Source organism: Mus caroli, unplaced genomic scaffold (assembly GCF_978045245.1).
Source record: "Mus caroli unplaced genomic scaffold, Mus_caroli_1 scaffold_13, whole genome shotgun sequence".
NCBI classification, from domain to species: domain Eukaryota; kingdom Metazoa; phylum Chordata; class Mammalia; order Rodentia; family Muridae; genus Mus; species Mus caroli.
In genome coordinates this window covers 63,084,206-63,099,693 of record NW_028227268.1, presented here as the reverse complement: position 1 = coordinate 63,099,693, position 15,488 = coordinate 63,084,206, and the positions used below count along the sequence as shown (strand labels likewise).

The 15,488-nt window shown below is 47.7% G+C and overlaps 1 protein-coding gene across 1 annotated transcript; it reads left to right on the top strand.

The window, feature by feature from the left end:
- Positions 1 to 1,238: 1,238 nt before the first annotated feature.
- On the top strand, positions 1,239 to 15,341 carry Med9 (mediator complex subunit 9). The gene is made up of 2 exons (XM_021177806.3): positions 1,239 to 1,507; positions 13,675 to 15,341. Exons 1-2 carry the CDS (start codon positions 1,296 to 1,298, stop codon positions 13,889 to 13,891), a joined length of 429 nt encoding a protein of 142 aa, XP_021033465.1. The 5' UTR covers positions 1,239 to 1,295; the 3' UTR covers positions 13,892 to 15,341.
- Positions 15,342 to 15,488: the final 147 nt, after the last annotated feature.

Here is a 15,488-nt window from a genome sequence, read left to right as displayed (position 1 = left end):
TGCTAACACTGCTGTTTTACCATGCATAGTCCAGATGTCTCCAGAGGTGTCTTCTAGACTTTTCTGGAACACCTGGTTCCATTTTAGACCATTCTCTTCTCCCTTCTTCCTCAAGGAATCATGGCCTTTCCCCTAAGGTGGAGAGGTCCTGGGTTAGAAGGAAACCCTACAGTTTCCTGCAGTGAGAAATGTTCTTCTATCAAAGACACTTAGTTCCACAGGGGCCTGTATTCCCTAACTCCCCCACTTTCCCTTTGGGTGATTAGCCCATTGAGTCATACTGAGAAGTTGTGTTCCCACTAATGGGATGAAATGAACCAAAGCCCGAGATGGAAGAAAGTGGCCATTTTGTTGAGTGTTTCTGCTATCTTATCTTGAGTTCTGGTGCACTCATTTTCAAGAAATAAATACATCACCTTGTTTCACTTTGTTTCTGTCTTCCTTTGAGCAACACTGAAATTATTCTTTTCCTGACAGTGCCTCTGTTTGGAGAACTATTTGCAGCTCTGAAGAAAACAATTCTGAGACCTGTAACTAAAAACCTGAAAACACCATTGTGAAGTTCCACGTTCCTGCTTCTTTTTGTTTCTGAGATGTGGGCTCCTGGCCTCTCTTTACTGACATGGTTCCTGTCATCAAAGACAGATGTCCTCGCCCAGTTGACAGCTTCCCTAATCCCTGATTTTTGTTAGTCAGAATCAGAATTACTGCTACCCTTGTCCAGAAATTTTTTAGTGGAGCTCATTGGAGCTTGAAATGAATAAATACAAGCCTATCGTAAAGTTCTCCCATTTGGTCCAAGATCTTAGTCTTATATACGTATGTAGTCTGGCACCTGATAGATGCATACTAAATGCTTGAAGAACGATTAGTTTTCCCCTTGGCAGCCATGTGGAACTAGTTTGTATGGCGTGTTTTGCTGTCGCCAGTCTGGGGCCCTCCTGGAGGCTAGCATGACACAAAGACGTGTAAGTCCTTGTCATCTGGATGCTCGTTGCCGCAGAGCCTCAGTTTCACACGGTGCTCACCACCGTCATCCGTTCTTCCTGCCAGTCCCGGGGGTCCTCGTTGGTGTTTTGACCTCTCTCTGTCATGTGAACTAGAAAGATGACTGGAGTAGATTCCCTAATCCTGACTACTCAATTTAGCTTCCCTGACACCCGTCGCCTAGCAACGCTCGCCCGCCTACGCCTACGGCGCAGACTCAGAGCTTTTTCCCCGCTCAGCCTCCCCGGGCGCGCAGTTGTGACGCAAGCACCCAGCGACCCCTCGGCAGCTGCTGGACTCGTGGTGCTATGGCTTCCTCTGGGGTGGCGGGTGGGAGACAGGCCGAAGATACGCTACAGCCACCGCCCGAGCTGCTGCCGGAGTCCAAGCCGCCGCCACCGCCTCAGCCTCTGCCGGTCGCCGCGCTCCCGCCGGCGGCGGCTCCGCGGCCTCAGTCCCCCGCTGGCGCGAAGGAGGAGAATTACTCCTTTTTGCCGTTGGTTCACAATGTCATCAAATGGTAAGGGTCTAGGAAAGGTTAAGACACCACTTTTTGCGACCTATAGTGTCCCTGGTTCCGAGTTGCCAAAGCCTGTGGGCTCTGGACCACGCCCCATTTTCCCAGAGGGCCCACATAGTCAGGCGCCTTAAGAGTTACACTTTACTCCTGGGTGAAGCCCACGTACTGATCAAATGCATAGATAGGTTCTGCAGTGTCCCATCCCAGATCCTGCAGTGACTTGGGGATGGGTCTTAAGTCCTTACACACATAGCCCGAAGGCAATTTTATACAGTAGTTTTAATTCGCCTGCATTTTGACTGTTCATATGAAGCCCAGCGCGGAATTTCTCACTTGTGGCATTATATGAGCCCTGAAAAGAGTTCGAATTTTGGTGGACCTCAGACGTTCAGACTCGAGATTCTAACCGTGTACACAGTTTAGTTCCCATTTCAATGTGAGGCAGCATCTTACCTGTGTGGGCTCTGTTAGGTACTAGGGTTGTACACCGTAAAGAAAGGAGCAGCCATTTACCCTTACAGGGCTTAACGGTTAGAAGCAAAGAAAAACAAACAAACATTCTTAAAAGTGGAGAGATGGCGCACGCCTTTAATCCCAGCACTCAGGAGGCAGAGGCAGGCAGATTTCTGAGTTCGAGGCCAGCCTGGTCTACAGAGTGAGTTCCAGGACAGCCAGGGCTATGCAGAGAAACCCTGTCTCCAAACAAACAAACAAGTGGAGAGGGGAGAAGTGATGCTAGGAAACATTTGAAACGAAGACACAGAAGTTGCTCTGAATGATTGTGTCCCACTATTAACTTTATTCTAATAATTCTAATAGAATATACAAGGGTCTTTTAGGCCCAAAGTCTCCAGTCTCCATGATGGCCTATGTTTTTGTTCCCTCCATATACGCTTGGGTCATTTCCAAGAGGTACACTGTTTGGTGCAAGCATTCTCAAGTGTGCTTTGATAAACTTAGGTGATGCAGAACAGTTACTGCCTGGTGCCTCTTGGTGCAGTCAGGATTCTTAGCAACACTGGGAGTTGGACAGGTTGGTGGGTAAGAGCACTCGCGGTACAAACGGCACAAGGATCTGAGTTCCAATCCTCAGCGTCCACATAAAAAGCCAGTCACGGCTGCTCGTGCCTGGAGCCCTGGCGTCCCAGTACTACAGACAGATCTCAAGAGCTCTGGCCAGCCTACCTGGCTGACACTGTTAACTTCCTATTTAATATGAGACAGACCCTGTCTCAAGGCAAAGAGCTACAGTATAATAAGTCCATAAACTAGTGACATCATTATTTATTATCATTATCAAGCATTAAGAACTACCTGTAGTTGTATAGGTAATACTTTTATCCATCAGGCAGTATGCTTTTTTTTCACACTCTTGTGTGTGGCGCATTCTGCTGCAACATTACCACAACTACTTTGTCATTAGGCAAAGGAAGGTTTGGGTCACATTATAAGCATTAGACCGTTACTGAATATATGATCTGGCATTGACCAGGTTATTTAGCACGTACCTGTATAGCCACAGGACACTAGGTACAAACCTCTGAATTTCTTCTTAACCATTAAATACTAAAAGTAAATTAAGACAAGATTACAGTTCCAGTCACATTTAGGGACATTGGCAAGCCCTCTTGCTGGAGTTGAGGCAGTCTGGGTTTCTTGCTCTGGTGGTTTGGCGTTTGCCTTAGGGCTGCTACTGCTGTGCTAAAACACTGACCAAAAGCAAACTGTGGAGGAAAGGGTTTATCTGACTTACACTTCTGGATCCCTTTTCCTCACTGGAGGAAGTCAGCAGGAACCCGCAGGCAGGGGCTGATGTAGAGGCCATGGAGGAGTGCTTTCTTCACACTTCTTGCTCAGTGCGCTCTCTCTTCCTTTTTTATTGTGTTTGTTTCTCCTTGTATTCCTGGCTGTCCTGGAACTATTTTTAAGCCAGGTTGGCCTCAAATTCAGAAGTCTGCTTGCGTCTACACCCCTACGTACTGGGATTAATGTCATGAGCCACCACTGCCCAACTTCAGCGTGCTTTCTTACTCTAGTAAGACCACCAGCCCAGGGTGACTCCCCACAGTGGGCATCACTAGTTAGGATGCTCTTCAGGCTTGCATACAGCATGCTCCTGTGGGAGCATTTTCCCAACTGAGTTTCCTTCCTCTCTGCTGACCCTGTGTTAAGTTGACATAAAAGTGGGATAGCACAGCGCTCATCTGCCACTTTTCAAATGACTGCAAAACCTTGGTTCTCATGTTAACTCCTCTTGGCTTCAGACAACGTGAACCTCCCGTATGCAGGGTAAGGCAGACTGTCCCCTCTGTGTTAGCTGTTGGCAAGTACATGATGAGATGGAAGTGAGGAAAATAAAAGCCTCACCATCTCAGGGCAGTGCTGGAGTATTGGTTTATTCAGAGTAACATGGAAAATCAGAACACAGATGTGTACACATTCACCTATGCCTCAGGAAGGATCCTCCTAAGCCGGAAGAGCAGTTGGGTTGGGCCAGCCTCAGTGACAGGAACACGATGTGAAGTCAGAGGGTCTGAGGTCAAGTCTCTGCCTAAGCTTGCTTTATCATCTTCGTTAATAGTTTTCCCAGGCGGCAATTTTCTCTCGATACATCAGTAGTAGTTAGATCTCAGTGGTGGTGCACACCTTTAGCCCCCAACACTCAGGCCACTGAGGCAAATCTCTTGAGTTTAAGGCTAACCTGGTCTACATATCTACTTCCAGCCAGCTAGGAACATTAGGTTCAAACCTCAGCTCTGTGACTTATGACTAGGTAGGCTTGGGCCGGTAGCTCACTTCTCATATAGAACTGGGAGATAGTCTAAAGTGCAGACCTGTGAAAGATGGCAGGGTGATCACATGGGCTTGTCTAAAGGACCCACAAGGAATTTTTTTATTTAGCATATAAGAACTGGAAGGACAAGCAATGATTGCCAGAAAATAGCTGGCCAGAGCTACCTTACCTACTGACCCTGAAGCATCAACCTTCACCCCCAGAGCCTTATAGAAACCTCTGCAAGCAATATGAAAGAAGGCGGGCTAAGATCAGGGAACAGTCAAAGGACATGCCCACCCTCTTCCACCCTGGCAAACAGTGAAAATATTGCTCTGCCCAGAATTGATCCTTTAGAGCCGTGGTTCTCACCCTTCCTTTTTTATTTTTTATTTTTTTTATTTTTGGTTTTTCAAGACAGGGTTTCTTTGGCTGTCCTGGAACTCACTCTGTAGACCAGGCTGGCAGAAATTTGTCTGTCTCTGCCTCCCAAGTGCTGGTATTTAAGGCATGTGCCACCACTGCCCGGCATTCTCACCCTTCCTAATGGTGCAACCGTCACGTGGTGACCTCCCAAATGTAAAATTATTTTGGTGGTACTTCATAACTGTAGTTTTGCTACTGTTATGAGTCGAATGTAAATATGTGATAAACCCCCAAGGGGGTCAGTCGTGACCCACAGGTTGAGAACTACTGCTTTAAAAGGACGAGCCAGAGTCAACGTGGGACATGTACCATACTTGGGCTGGGAAGGGAAAGAAGCTTAAAACAGGGATTATGACCTCCTTGGTCACTCCTCGCTCTGTGGCTGCTAGCCTGGCAGAGAGAATAAGGTGCCTTCCCTCAAGTGTCTGACTAGCAGAAGAGAAAAGACACTGGCTTTTCTTTCTCCAAGAAAAGCTAGGTCCATTATCTTACAAGAGTTAAGATGTGATACTCCTACTCGGCGCCTTTAATGTCCACTTGCAAGGATGTGACTGACAGCGCTGGCCACTAGGCATGTATAGGAAACTGCAGTAAGAAAGACAGGACCCAAGAGAAAGCAGTATGGTACTGTCTAAATGGAAAACGTAGGCCGCACAACCACTGAAGCAGGGACCTGCAGTTTCTGTCTTGATAGCCATTGCTCATTTCATCTTCTTAGCTGACTTCCAAACTTCAGATCGGGCTACTTCAGTTAACCTGAAATGGCTGTAAGTCTGCCACCTGTGAAGCAGTAAGACAAATGAAAGATAGACGGCATGGAGGAAAGTAGACAGTAATCTGTCTCCCTCTCTTCCCCACTGGCTCCCTCTCCTGGCTCTGTACTTAGTTCCACAGAGGACTGAGCCATCCGTCCTTGAAACTCCACCAACGTGTGCTCTGCTCCTGCAGTTGCGGTGAAATGAGTACCTGGGTCTGCAGGGTCACCATGGGTTCTCTTAGAGTCCCTGGGAGAAATTTCCAGTGCTGTGCTGTGTGGATATAACACGCCAGTCACTGTCAGCAAAGCTGGAGAGAATGTGCCAAGTTATGTTTCCATTCCCAGTGTATTTCTCTCTTCTCTCCCATACCTCTGCTGCTGCTACTAAACTTTTAACCAGGCTGGTCTGGTGGGTAGGTTAGAAATGATAGTTGATTGTTGTCTTTTATTATTTAAGTATACCATCTTTTCATATGCAATTTTAATTAGTCTTAAGACAGGATCTTACTCTATTGCTCTAGATGGCCTGGTTGTGTAGACCAGGCTGGCCTCCGGAGGACCTGACTGAGGTGTGCACCGCCACGCCCAGCGCAGGTCCCTTTTTGGCTTTGCTTTATGTGCTGTTCCCTGCTTGCTTCCTGGGCTTCTGTGGAGCCGTGCTTCCTGTCTCGCCTTTCCAGTGTAAACTCCCGGGTGCTTGACTCCTCTTTCATCTTTGAAATGGTCATGGTGGGTTTTCCCGCCTTAAAATTGTGATTTCATGTAGTCAGATTCGTTCAGCTTCTATTTGACAGCTTCTGAGTGTGCTCCAGTGTTTGTTCCTTTTCTTGTCATGTGACAAAAACACCACTTGAAAACCCTATGGGAGAATGTCTGTTTCCGGCTCACTGTTTGATAGGGTTAGTCCATCCTGATGGGGAGTCTGGCAAAACACAGTCAGATCTCTCCATCATGGTGTCTAGGAAGAAGAGAGAGGGAGAGAAGGGGGCAGGGAGAAAATCCTTCCCAAGGATAATGCTCCCAGCACCCTAACTCCTTCAGCTCTGCCCCCTTCTTAAAGTCTCTAGAAGTTCCCATTAATAGTATTACCAAGTGTTTAAAATATGATTCTGTGGGAGACATTTTGTATCAAAGCATAACAGATTCTTGCTTATTAATTAAGGCTTTGAGACTAGGGTGTGGCTCAGTGTTGGAGCACTTGCCTGGGGTGTGCAAGGTCCTGGGTTCTATCCACAATGCTACAATACAACAGTAAAACAAAGTCTGGTTTATTTCTGGTTTCTGAGACACGGTTTCTGTATGTTGTAGTGTTGGCTAGCTGTCCTGGGACTTGATATGTAGAGCAGGCTGGCCTTGAACTCATAGAGATCCTCCTGGCTCTGCCTCTGGAGGGGTGAGATTAAGGATGTGGCACACCCAGTGCAAAAGAAAAGGTCTTATATAGTGGCCTCCTTTTCCTAGAACATTTGTGCTTCCGGTTTTCACATTTAAGTTTTAGATGTTTGCAGGCGATATGTTTGTGGAGAGTAAAGGGTGGACAGACAGTCTCCTCTGCCTCCTCTTTCCAATGCCAGTTATGAAGGATATAAAATACTGTTGCTCATGTTTGCTGCTGCCTTCTAATCGTACACTCGCTCTCCAGATGTTTTCTGATCCTCTAGACACCCTAGTCTCCAATACCGAGTTATTTTAGTCCTGAGCTTTGTTGTTGTTGGTTTGTTTTTTGAGACAGGGTTTCTCTGTGTAGCCCTGGCTGTCCTGGAACTCACTCTGTAGACCAGGCTGGCCTCGAACTCAGAAATCTGCCTGCCTCTGCCTCCCGAGTGCTGAGCTCTTTACTGTTTGTTTCTTCCCTACTGAAGCTAGTTTTCCTTCTTGTTCTTGCTTGTCGGTTCTTCCTTGCGGCATCCTTTGCTGCCTTTGCTGCCCAGCTTCCTCATGGTCACGTGCTTGTGGTTATTGGAGCTTTTCCTTTTAACTTGCACTGTTCTTCACTCATCCAGGTCTGTAACCTCAGTTTTGGATCTTACATCTTATTGTCACCTTTTTTTTCAAGGCAGGGTTTCTCTGTGTGGCTTGGCTGACCTGGAACTCATATTGTAGACCAGGCTGGCCTCGAACTCAAGAGATCCACCTGCCTCTGCCTCCTGAGTGCTGGGAATAAAGGTGTGTGCCAGCACCTCCTGGCTTATAGTCGCTTTTTAACTAGTTCTTTTGCCCTTAAAGCCTCTGGAATTCATTCTGTAGGTATTATCAGGTTCATTTTTCTTTTTTCTGAAATTCTTTACAGGAGTAGTGTACAGCGTAATAACTCTATACTGGCACTCAGGAGGGGCAAATATCATTTGAGGCTGAACTACATGGTAAGACCTATCTCAGAGAAAAGCTTTTCTAGGGTTCCCCTTTCTTCCCAAATTGAGCTCAAATGTTCAGCCCTTTATTCATGGGTCACGGCAGACCACATCAGATGCCCTGCCTAGGCATATGCAGAGCCCAGTAGTACAAGTGTCTTTAACTGGGCAGAGCACTGTGGAACCTGTGTGTCTTTAAGGACTCACCTAAGAGGCTACCTCCTACACTTAAGAGTTTTGGAAGCCAGAACCTTCCACTGCACCCTGTAACTTTAATTTTTTTCAAACCTTATTTTTACTGATGGTTCTTAAATGCTTTAACCACCTTTTTACCTGCCACTCACCAGAGATAGTGGGAACGAGAGGATATGACAGGGATAGCGGATGGGGGCTAGCGGAGAGGAGTGGACCTGTCTAGAAAGGTTCCTTGGAGCAACTCCTATCTGTGTTGTCAGGAAACCAGCAGTTCAGTTCACAGGTCAGCAGTGGCAGCTCGATCCACTCACAAGCACTTCACAGATACACCAGCAGTCCAGTTGGGTAGAGTCGGGACAGCAGACACAAATCAACAGCAGTGGCACTACCTAGCAGAGACAGTCAGGCCTCAGTTTTGGCTCAAATCAGGAGGAGGGACCAGGAGGAATGCCAGAAGTTCTCTGGCTGTGCCTCTCTGAGGGAAGCAGTGATCAGCGAAGACTCGAGACACACAAGTGTTATAAGCAAGCCTAGCTCAGCCTGTCACTGTCCTTTTTATACCATCCAAACATCACATGTCTTCCACGGGTCTTGCCTCATCACATGTCTTGCCTTAGCACGTATGTCTGTTTCAGCTGACATCACTCTGCCAATCAGCCCCAAGTCTATGGAAGCGGCAAGATATTGCAGCACACCACCAGAAGTTTTTTTTTTTTTTTTTTTTTTTTTTTTTTGGTGTGTTTCTCTCTGTGGAGTCCTGACAAACGGAGCTTAACTAGGCAGTGTAAGGTGGACCAATATATACCTGTCGTTAGCGAAGAATCCTTCATTACGTGACCTTTCACTTGCTTGCTTTAGCAGAATATCCTGTCTCCTGTGTCTGCTTCAGCTAAACATTCCTTCATGTGTTTGCCCCAGCAAAACACCATCTAGCCACTTTCCAAAGAAGCCTTAAGTTTCCACTTGAGCACCCTATGTTGCCACCTGGTCATTGGAGACTGGCTGAAACAGCCCTGCTGAGAGTTGGACTCCAAATAATGGCACTCCTCTCTTCATTTTTCCTATAGTTGAATGAACAATTATGTGAACGAGTAGTTTGCCAGGCCTGCTTGTACAGCCTTGTACAGCTAGCTACTGGGCAGGAGTGAGAAGAGGACTGAGTTCCAGGCCCACCTGGGCAAGAGAAATTGGAAAGAAGACTGGGGATGTAACTTAGTGGTTGAGTGTTTGCCTTTCAACCATGATGCCCTAGATTCACTTCCAGACTAGAATTGACAGGCTTTTCATTCATGTATTTTTAATATTTATTTGTTTGTTTGTTTATTGTTTTGAGGTAGGGTCTCTCTGTATAGTCCTGGAACTACTATGTTGACTAGGATGGACTTGAACCCTTAGAGAAACGCCTGCCTCTGCCTCACGTGCTGAGATTAAAGGTGTGTACCATTGCATTCAGCGTGGTTTTTTAAGCTTGAAAAAAATGAAGAGAGGAAATGCTTGTAAGAACTATTATAAATCCCACTCTCTGAGGCCTCTTTTTTTTTTTTTTTTTTTGGTTTTTCGAGACAGGGTTTCTCTGTGTAGCACTGGCTATCCTGGAACTCACTTTGTAGACCAGACTAGACTCGAACTCAGAAATCCACCTGACTCTGCCTCCCGAGTGCTGGGATTAAAAGGAATGCGCCACCATGGCCCAGCAGAGGCCTCTTTTTGTATATACTGAAGCTACAGGGACATAGACTGGGAAGAAGGAGTAAGCCACGACCGCCAAATTCAGTTTATCTCATCTGAGTTTGGAACTAAGTGTCCCAGCCTGCCAGTTCTGAAGTGAGCTATCCCTTCCTGTCTCACTGCTTGTCTGCCACTTTTTGGCCCACCCAGTTAGTAGGCTGTCAATTTGGGAGCTCAAGCAATGTAGTTTTAATTAAATGTCAAACTTTTACCAGGTGTTTTAGGTTGCTCGTGGGTACAGGAGAGCCATCCTTGTTGACCCAGCACAGGAAGTTCAAGTGTTGAGCTCAAGCATCCCTCCCGCCTGCACTGCTCACCGCAGGTCAGCAAGACCTCTTTTATGGGAACAGGGCGTTGCTGACCTGCCTCTTCCCACACACAGGCTCCTCGCCAGCTGAGACCTGCTGGGCTGTGTAGGAAGCACCCTCACAGATGTCTGGGATTTGCAATTCTGCCCTGTGTCCACCTTGTGCCTACTGTCTTTCTCAGCTGTGTCCTGGAGTAGAAAGGGTACCCTTAGGACGTGTCTGAAGAACGCTTGGAAGAACTGCTTCCCTGTGTCTGCTTCTGTGCTAGGTCTTTGCAGACTCACAGTAGAAGTACCCAGGCCCTGATGGCCTCCATGAGGGCAGCCTCCCTTCCAGCAGAAAATATAGTAAAAGAAAAGCTGCTAGGGAAGGGGTCCTGGGAAGCGAAAGTACTTGGAATGGCCCTACAGCCTCTCACAGTTGGATCTGTCCTGTGGGTATGTTGGGGTGGAGGGCCACCACAGTTCTTAAGAGGCATAGTGACCTGCTCAGACTTGGATATCTAAAGTCCAGGATAGGACAGGGGTCTTGGGAGAAGGGGAGGACTCTATGTCTAAGAAGCAGTGGCAATGGTTGTCTGAAGTAGTCTAGAGCTGGACACATAGCTGGGAGAATCAGAGAGGGCAGCCTTAGTGGGTGAGGGCTGCTGTCCCCAGTGGATGTGGACAGAGACAGGCAAATGGCTGGTTCACTGTGGAGGGGCTAGACACAGGAGAGGGGGATGTGGGAGTTGCTGGGAGTGAGCAAACAGCCTGAAGGTGTGCTGTAGAACAGCTTGCTTTTTCAAACTTGTTTAAGTAGCAGAACCTTCCGTAACTTGAAGAGAATGAAAACACAAGCAATCCTGTGTCAGATGGCAGCTAGTGTGGGAGGTCCAGACCAGAGCCACTGTCCCAAAGACTGGTGGGTGCTGGCAGAACTACAGAGAAAACCTGATCACTGCGACACAGTGGGGAGCCACGGACACACTCGGGAGAGACATCCTGAGTTTTGCAGAGGTGTATGTTTATGTTTGAGAAGGGGTCTTGGTGTGCTGCCTAACCTGACCTCAAACTTGGTTTTCCTGCCTCAGTCTCCCAAGAAATTGGGATTATAGGTGTCCGTGTGCCTAGCTCAGAGGGCATTCTGGCAGTTTCTATCAAAAAATTAAATAAAATCTTTAATCCGGATTTTTCTGGTATGACATCTTTCCAGAGCCCTTGCACAGTTATGCAAAGGTGCGTGTGTACAGTGCCCACTGTCATTTCGATGAATTGCAAACACTCCAAATAATTGTTTGTAAATAACTTCACAATGTAATCAAATGCATAGTAATGTGGAAAGACAAGAATGAGAGCCACATTTGATAGACTGTCAGAATAACAAAAGTATACGTATGGTTGTCTGAAATTGCATGTTTTGAAATGCTCTACTACAGTTTACATCGTATGCTAACACAGGTGTCTCTGAGACTTGGAACTAAAAGGACTTCCCTTTTCTATCAATTTGGAATTCTTCCCTCCAGCATCTACTAAATAAGAGAAGAATTAATCTGGGGAAAGTGAAAGCCAATGGACTCAGTAGTGGAGGCGAGGACTGAGGGACACTAGCCCAGGGTGGTCAGCAGGGACAGATAGGTGCGTGCTTCTGTGGAGGATGGATGTCAGATGGCCCCCAGATCAGGTTATCAGAGGTGAGGGGCGTGACTGGCCTGCTGGCCCATGTCTTCCCTTGCTTTTGCATTGCTGGAGAACACACTGCCCATTGTTGTCAGTTTGCTTCTATGCAAAAAAGAAATTGGGAAAAACCAGGGCATGTTCTTAGATGCTCCCATCTTTCCTAGGCTTTTATCCAAGAGCCTGGGACCCACGTCCAGATGCCTATGCTAGCTGTAGAGAGGATGCTCTGCTCTTCCTGCCCCCAAGGCTATAGTATTTCTGCCCACTCCTTAAGAAAGCACAGTAGATGGGACCACGATGCTCTAACTTTGTCCTTGTTTGTATGACTCCCATCGATCCTGACCTAGTCTCTCGATTTCCCTTCTAAAGTTGGATGGTGACTAACGCTGAGCACAAAGGCGGGCCCATTTAGAGCTTTCTGCTTTTATTCCCTCACTATCTAAGTCTGACCCTGTTCTTTAGACCTGGGGATTTCACTGTCTCATAGTCATCCTGGCAGTTCCTGAATAGATGCTTTCCTCACCCCAGGACGTCTGTGCTATTTACCACTACCAACTAGGGCCGGTGAATGGCCTGCTGCAGAGCTCTGCAGCCCAGCTCCCTCCGGTGGCTTTCCCGATGGGTTCTGTTTCTTGTCTGAAGGCTACCCCCTTCCCCCAAAGTTCACCCTGTAAAGAATGGTTATCTGGAGTTTGGAGAGTTTGAGAAGTGAGCGTCTGAAACATGGCCCACACTTTGCTTTCTGAATTAGAATTTCTTCGGGGCTGAGTTATTTTTACTACAGGAATTAATACTACAAACCTCCTTCCCTGTCTTAATTTTGTGGGTTTTTTGTTTGTTTTTCTTGTATCTTTCTAGCATTGTGGTGTAAACCAGTTTTGTTAAAGTGTACTTTAAATTCTGACAGCGGATTAGTGGTGGCCCTCGGTGTCTGCACACTGAGCAGAGCTGGTTCCAAAGCTCCTCTGCTCCTGGCCTTGGGGCAGTGCCTTTGTCCCTAGGCTTTGGTTCTTTCGCTTCAGGTTGATAGCAGGAGTGGGGTCTCTGCCATGCCAGGGCTGTGAACAGATAGGAATGGTCTGCCTTCAAAATGACCTTGACCCAGAGGAAGGCATCCACAGAGCTGTGCTAGAGGAGAGCCTGTGTCTGCTGAGAGTGTTCCAGTGGCCTGGAGCTGGTTCACAATGCATAACTAGCTCTATAGGAGTTCATCTTTATGTTAACAGGCCTAAGCAAGCACCACAGCTCAGTGAAATGAAGGCCCTGCTAACTGGCAAAGCCTCCTGGTTGGCCTGCAGACGGCTCAGGTCAGGTGAAATGAGTGTTTGACCACGTCTGGTTTTCTTTGTTTTTGGAAGGGTCACCTGATGGTTGGTGATGGAGATCCATTTAGCACAGCTGCACCTGCTTTCCAAGCACTCGTCCTTTTGGCAGGTGGTGTTTTGGAAATGTTACTGGGTTTGTGTGTGTGGTGTGTGCACACGGTTGAGTGGCAGGGAGAGCAGAGGCGGGCACTTGTGCCCAGCTTCATCACTCTTCCCAGTGTTGTCTTGCACAGAACCTGAGCCTTGCTGTTTCAGCTTCTGCAGTCTGCCTGTTTCTACATCCTCCATCCCACACAAGCCTGAGCTGGGTTTATAGGCATGTTCTTGAACGTAGTGTCCTGTGTGTAGGGCCAGGTTGGTGAGACAGCTGTGATGAAGCCTACTTGGTCCCTGCCATCACAGAAAGTTAAAGTATCTGACTTGTCAAGTATGCTAGTCGGGAGTGGTTTTATGAGCTTAAAGCTAAAGAACAAAACAAAACAAATAAAAGACCAATCCTTGTCTTCTGAAGCAGGCAACCTAGTTAGGGAACAGACATGTCTAACATCATTCTAAAAGGTATCAGAGGTGTAGAACAAGGAAGCCATTGTGGAGATGAGCTACTCATACTAATAACTGACTGCCTTCTCCTTCCCCTGTTGCCCAGCATGGACAAGGACAGCCCGGATCTCCACCAGGACCTGAACGCCCTCAAAACCAAGTTCCAGGAGCTGCGGAAGCTCATAGGCACCATGCCCGGCATCCACGTGAGCCCCGAGCAGCAGCAGCAGCAGCTCCACAGCCTCCGAGAGCAAGTGAGGACCAAGAACGAGCTGCTGCAGAAGTACAAGAGCCTCTGCATGTTTGAGATCCCCAAGGAGTAGGCCAACCCCCAGGAGAGCCGCCACCAGACTGAAAGCTCCAGCTCCTTGGGAGCCCGGCTCAAATCTTTGAGGCCACATGCGGCTGGTGTGGGGCCTCAGTGCTATCTCAGCCCTGACCATGTCCCAGCAGATCTACAGGGCACAGAGGGAGAGGAAATAGCTGTTCCCTTCTTTCCCTCAGCTCCTCCCACTCCCGATAGCATCAGCATGGTATCAGGTACATACTGTTCCCATTAACAGCAGTTTCATGAAACATTTGCATAGAATTCATGGGGTAAATTAGGCCTGCACTCAGATGGCATGGATTTATTATAATTAAAGCAAGCTGTGAGAGTATGAACATTGTTTTGAAAGGCCAGAGGGTGGGTGGCTTCTCCCTTGAAACAGTTCACTTCCTTTTTTGTTTGAACTACTGAATGAAACTATATCTCTGGGGGCGTCAGCCCAGAGCTCCACAACCCAGCCACCAACTCCAGTTTCCAGCCTCCTGTATGCTAGCCTTATAGGCTCTTGCTCCCTTTATCTCCATCACTTCTGGCAGTGCTCAGAATAGCCAAAGCACTGCTTGCCTGGGGCCCTTTGTCCTTCCCACACTGGCTCAAAGAGGCTGTTAAGGAAGGAAGCGGCTCTGCCCTGATTCCTATGCCCTGGCTTACCTCGTCATCTCCCCTCTAGCAAAGAAGTCACATTTGCTATTCTGCACATGGTCCCTGCACACTTCTGGTTTGGAGCAAAGTAGCTGGCAGGAGCAATCGGGGCAGTTTCTCAGCCAGGGTTATGTGTGGTTTGAAGGGCGTGGGGAGCTAAGTCTGGAGGTTCCATAGCTGTGTTCTACTTGTAGAGTGTATTCAGCGACTCTCAGGTAGGACACCGTGTTCTCTGTCTCTCAGGGACTGTTACACTGAGGGCACCATGGCCCTTTCCTTCTCAGGAGGAAGGTGAGAAGTACCCAGTTATTGTTTGGATCTTGAAATGGGCACAGCCTGGGCTGACCAGCTTAGGACTTAGCAGGTGCCTGCCAACTGGCCTTCTTGGCAGGAGCGCAGGCTGGGGATGTTTGTTAGCAAGCATTCTGGTGGCATTGCCTATCCAAGCTGCCTCACATTGGGACCCGGAATGTGTGAAAGAGGGTTCTGACTTCCAGGTGTTTGGGCAGAAAAGTGGGCTCTGAGTTTGAGCAGAGGATGCCAATTAAGCCACCTCTGCCTTGGGACTGTTATTTAACTGAATCAGTTACTTTCTGCAAAGTTGAAGCAGTGGCTGAGCCAGTTTTAAGGCTCTGACTGGTTCCTGTAAGCACAGAGCACATGAAATGCAGGGGTTTCAGCTCTTCCTGACAGGGAAGAAAGAAGGTGTCCTTGGAGGTCCGGAGGCTTGGAGGCTTCTGTTCCAGTGTGGTGACCTGTCACATTTTCAGATATATAATTAAAAGTGTGGTCTGCTCTCAGGACACATGGTTTGCCTGTTGTCTCTGTCTCAGTGCTAGGATTCAGACCTTGGAATTACAGGTTTTATAATGAAGAATTAGAGTGGTATGTTGAGTAGGTGGTGTAGAGGGAAATGTTCACTGTGTGCCTTCCACCCAGCATGTGCACCT

Coding starts and splice junctions, on each gene's coding strand:
- Med9 (XM_021177806.3), top strand. CDS start 1,296: ATGGCTTCCTCTGGGGTGGCGGGTGGGAGACAGGCCGAAGATACGCTA. Junction 1,508..13,674: donor GTTCACAATGTCATCAAATG/GTAAGGGTCTAG, acceptor CCTGTTGCCCAG/CATGGACAAGGACAGCCCGG.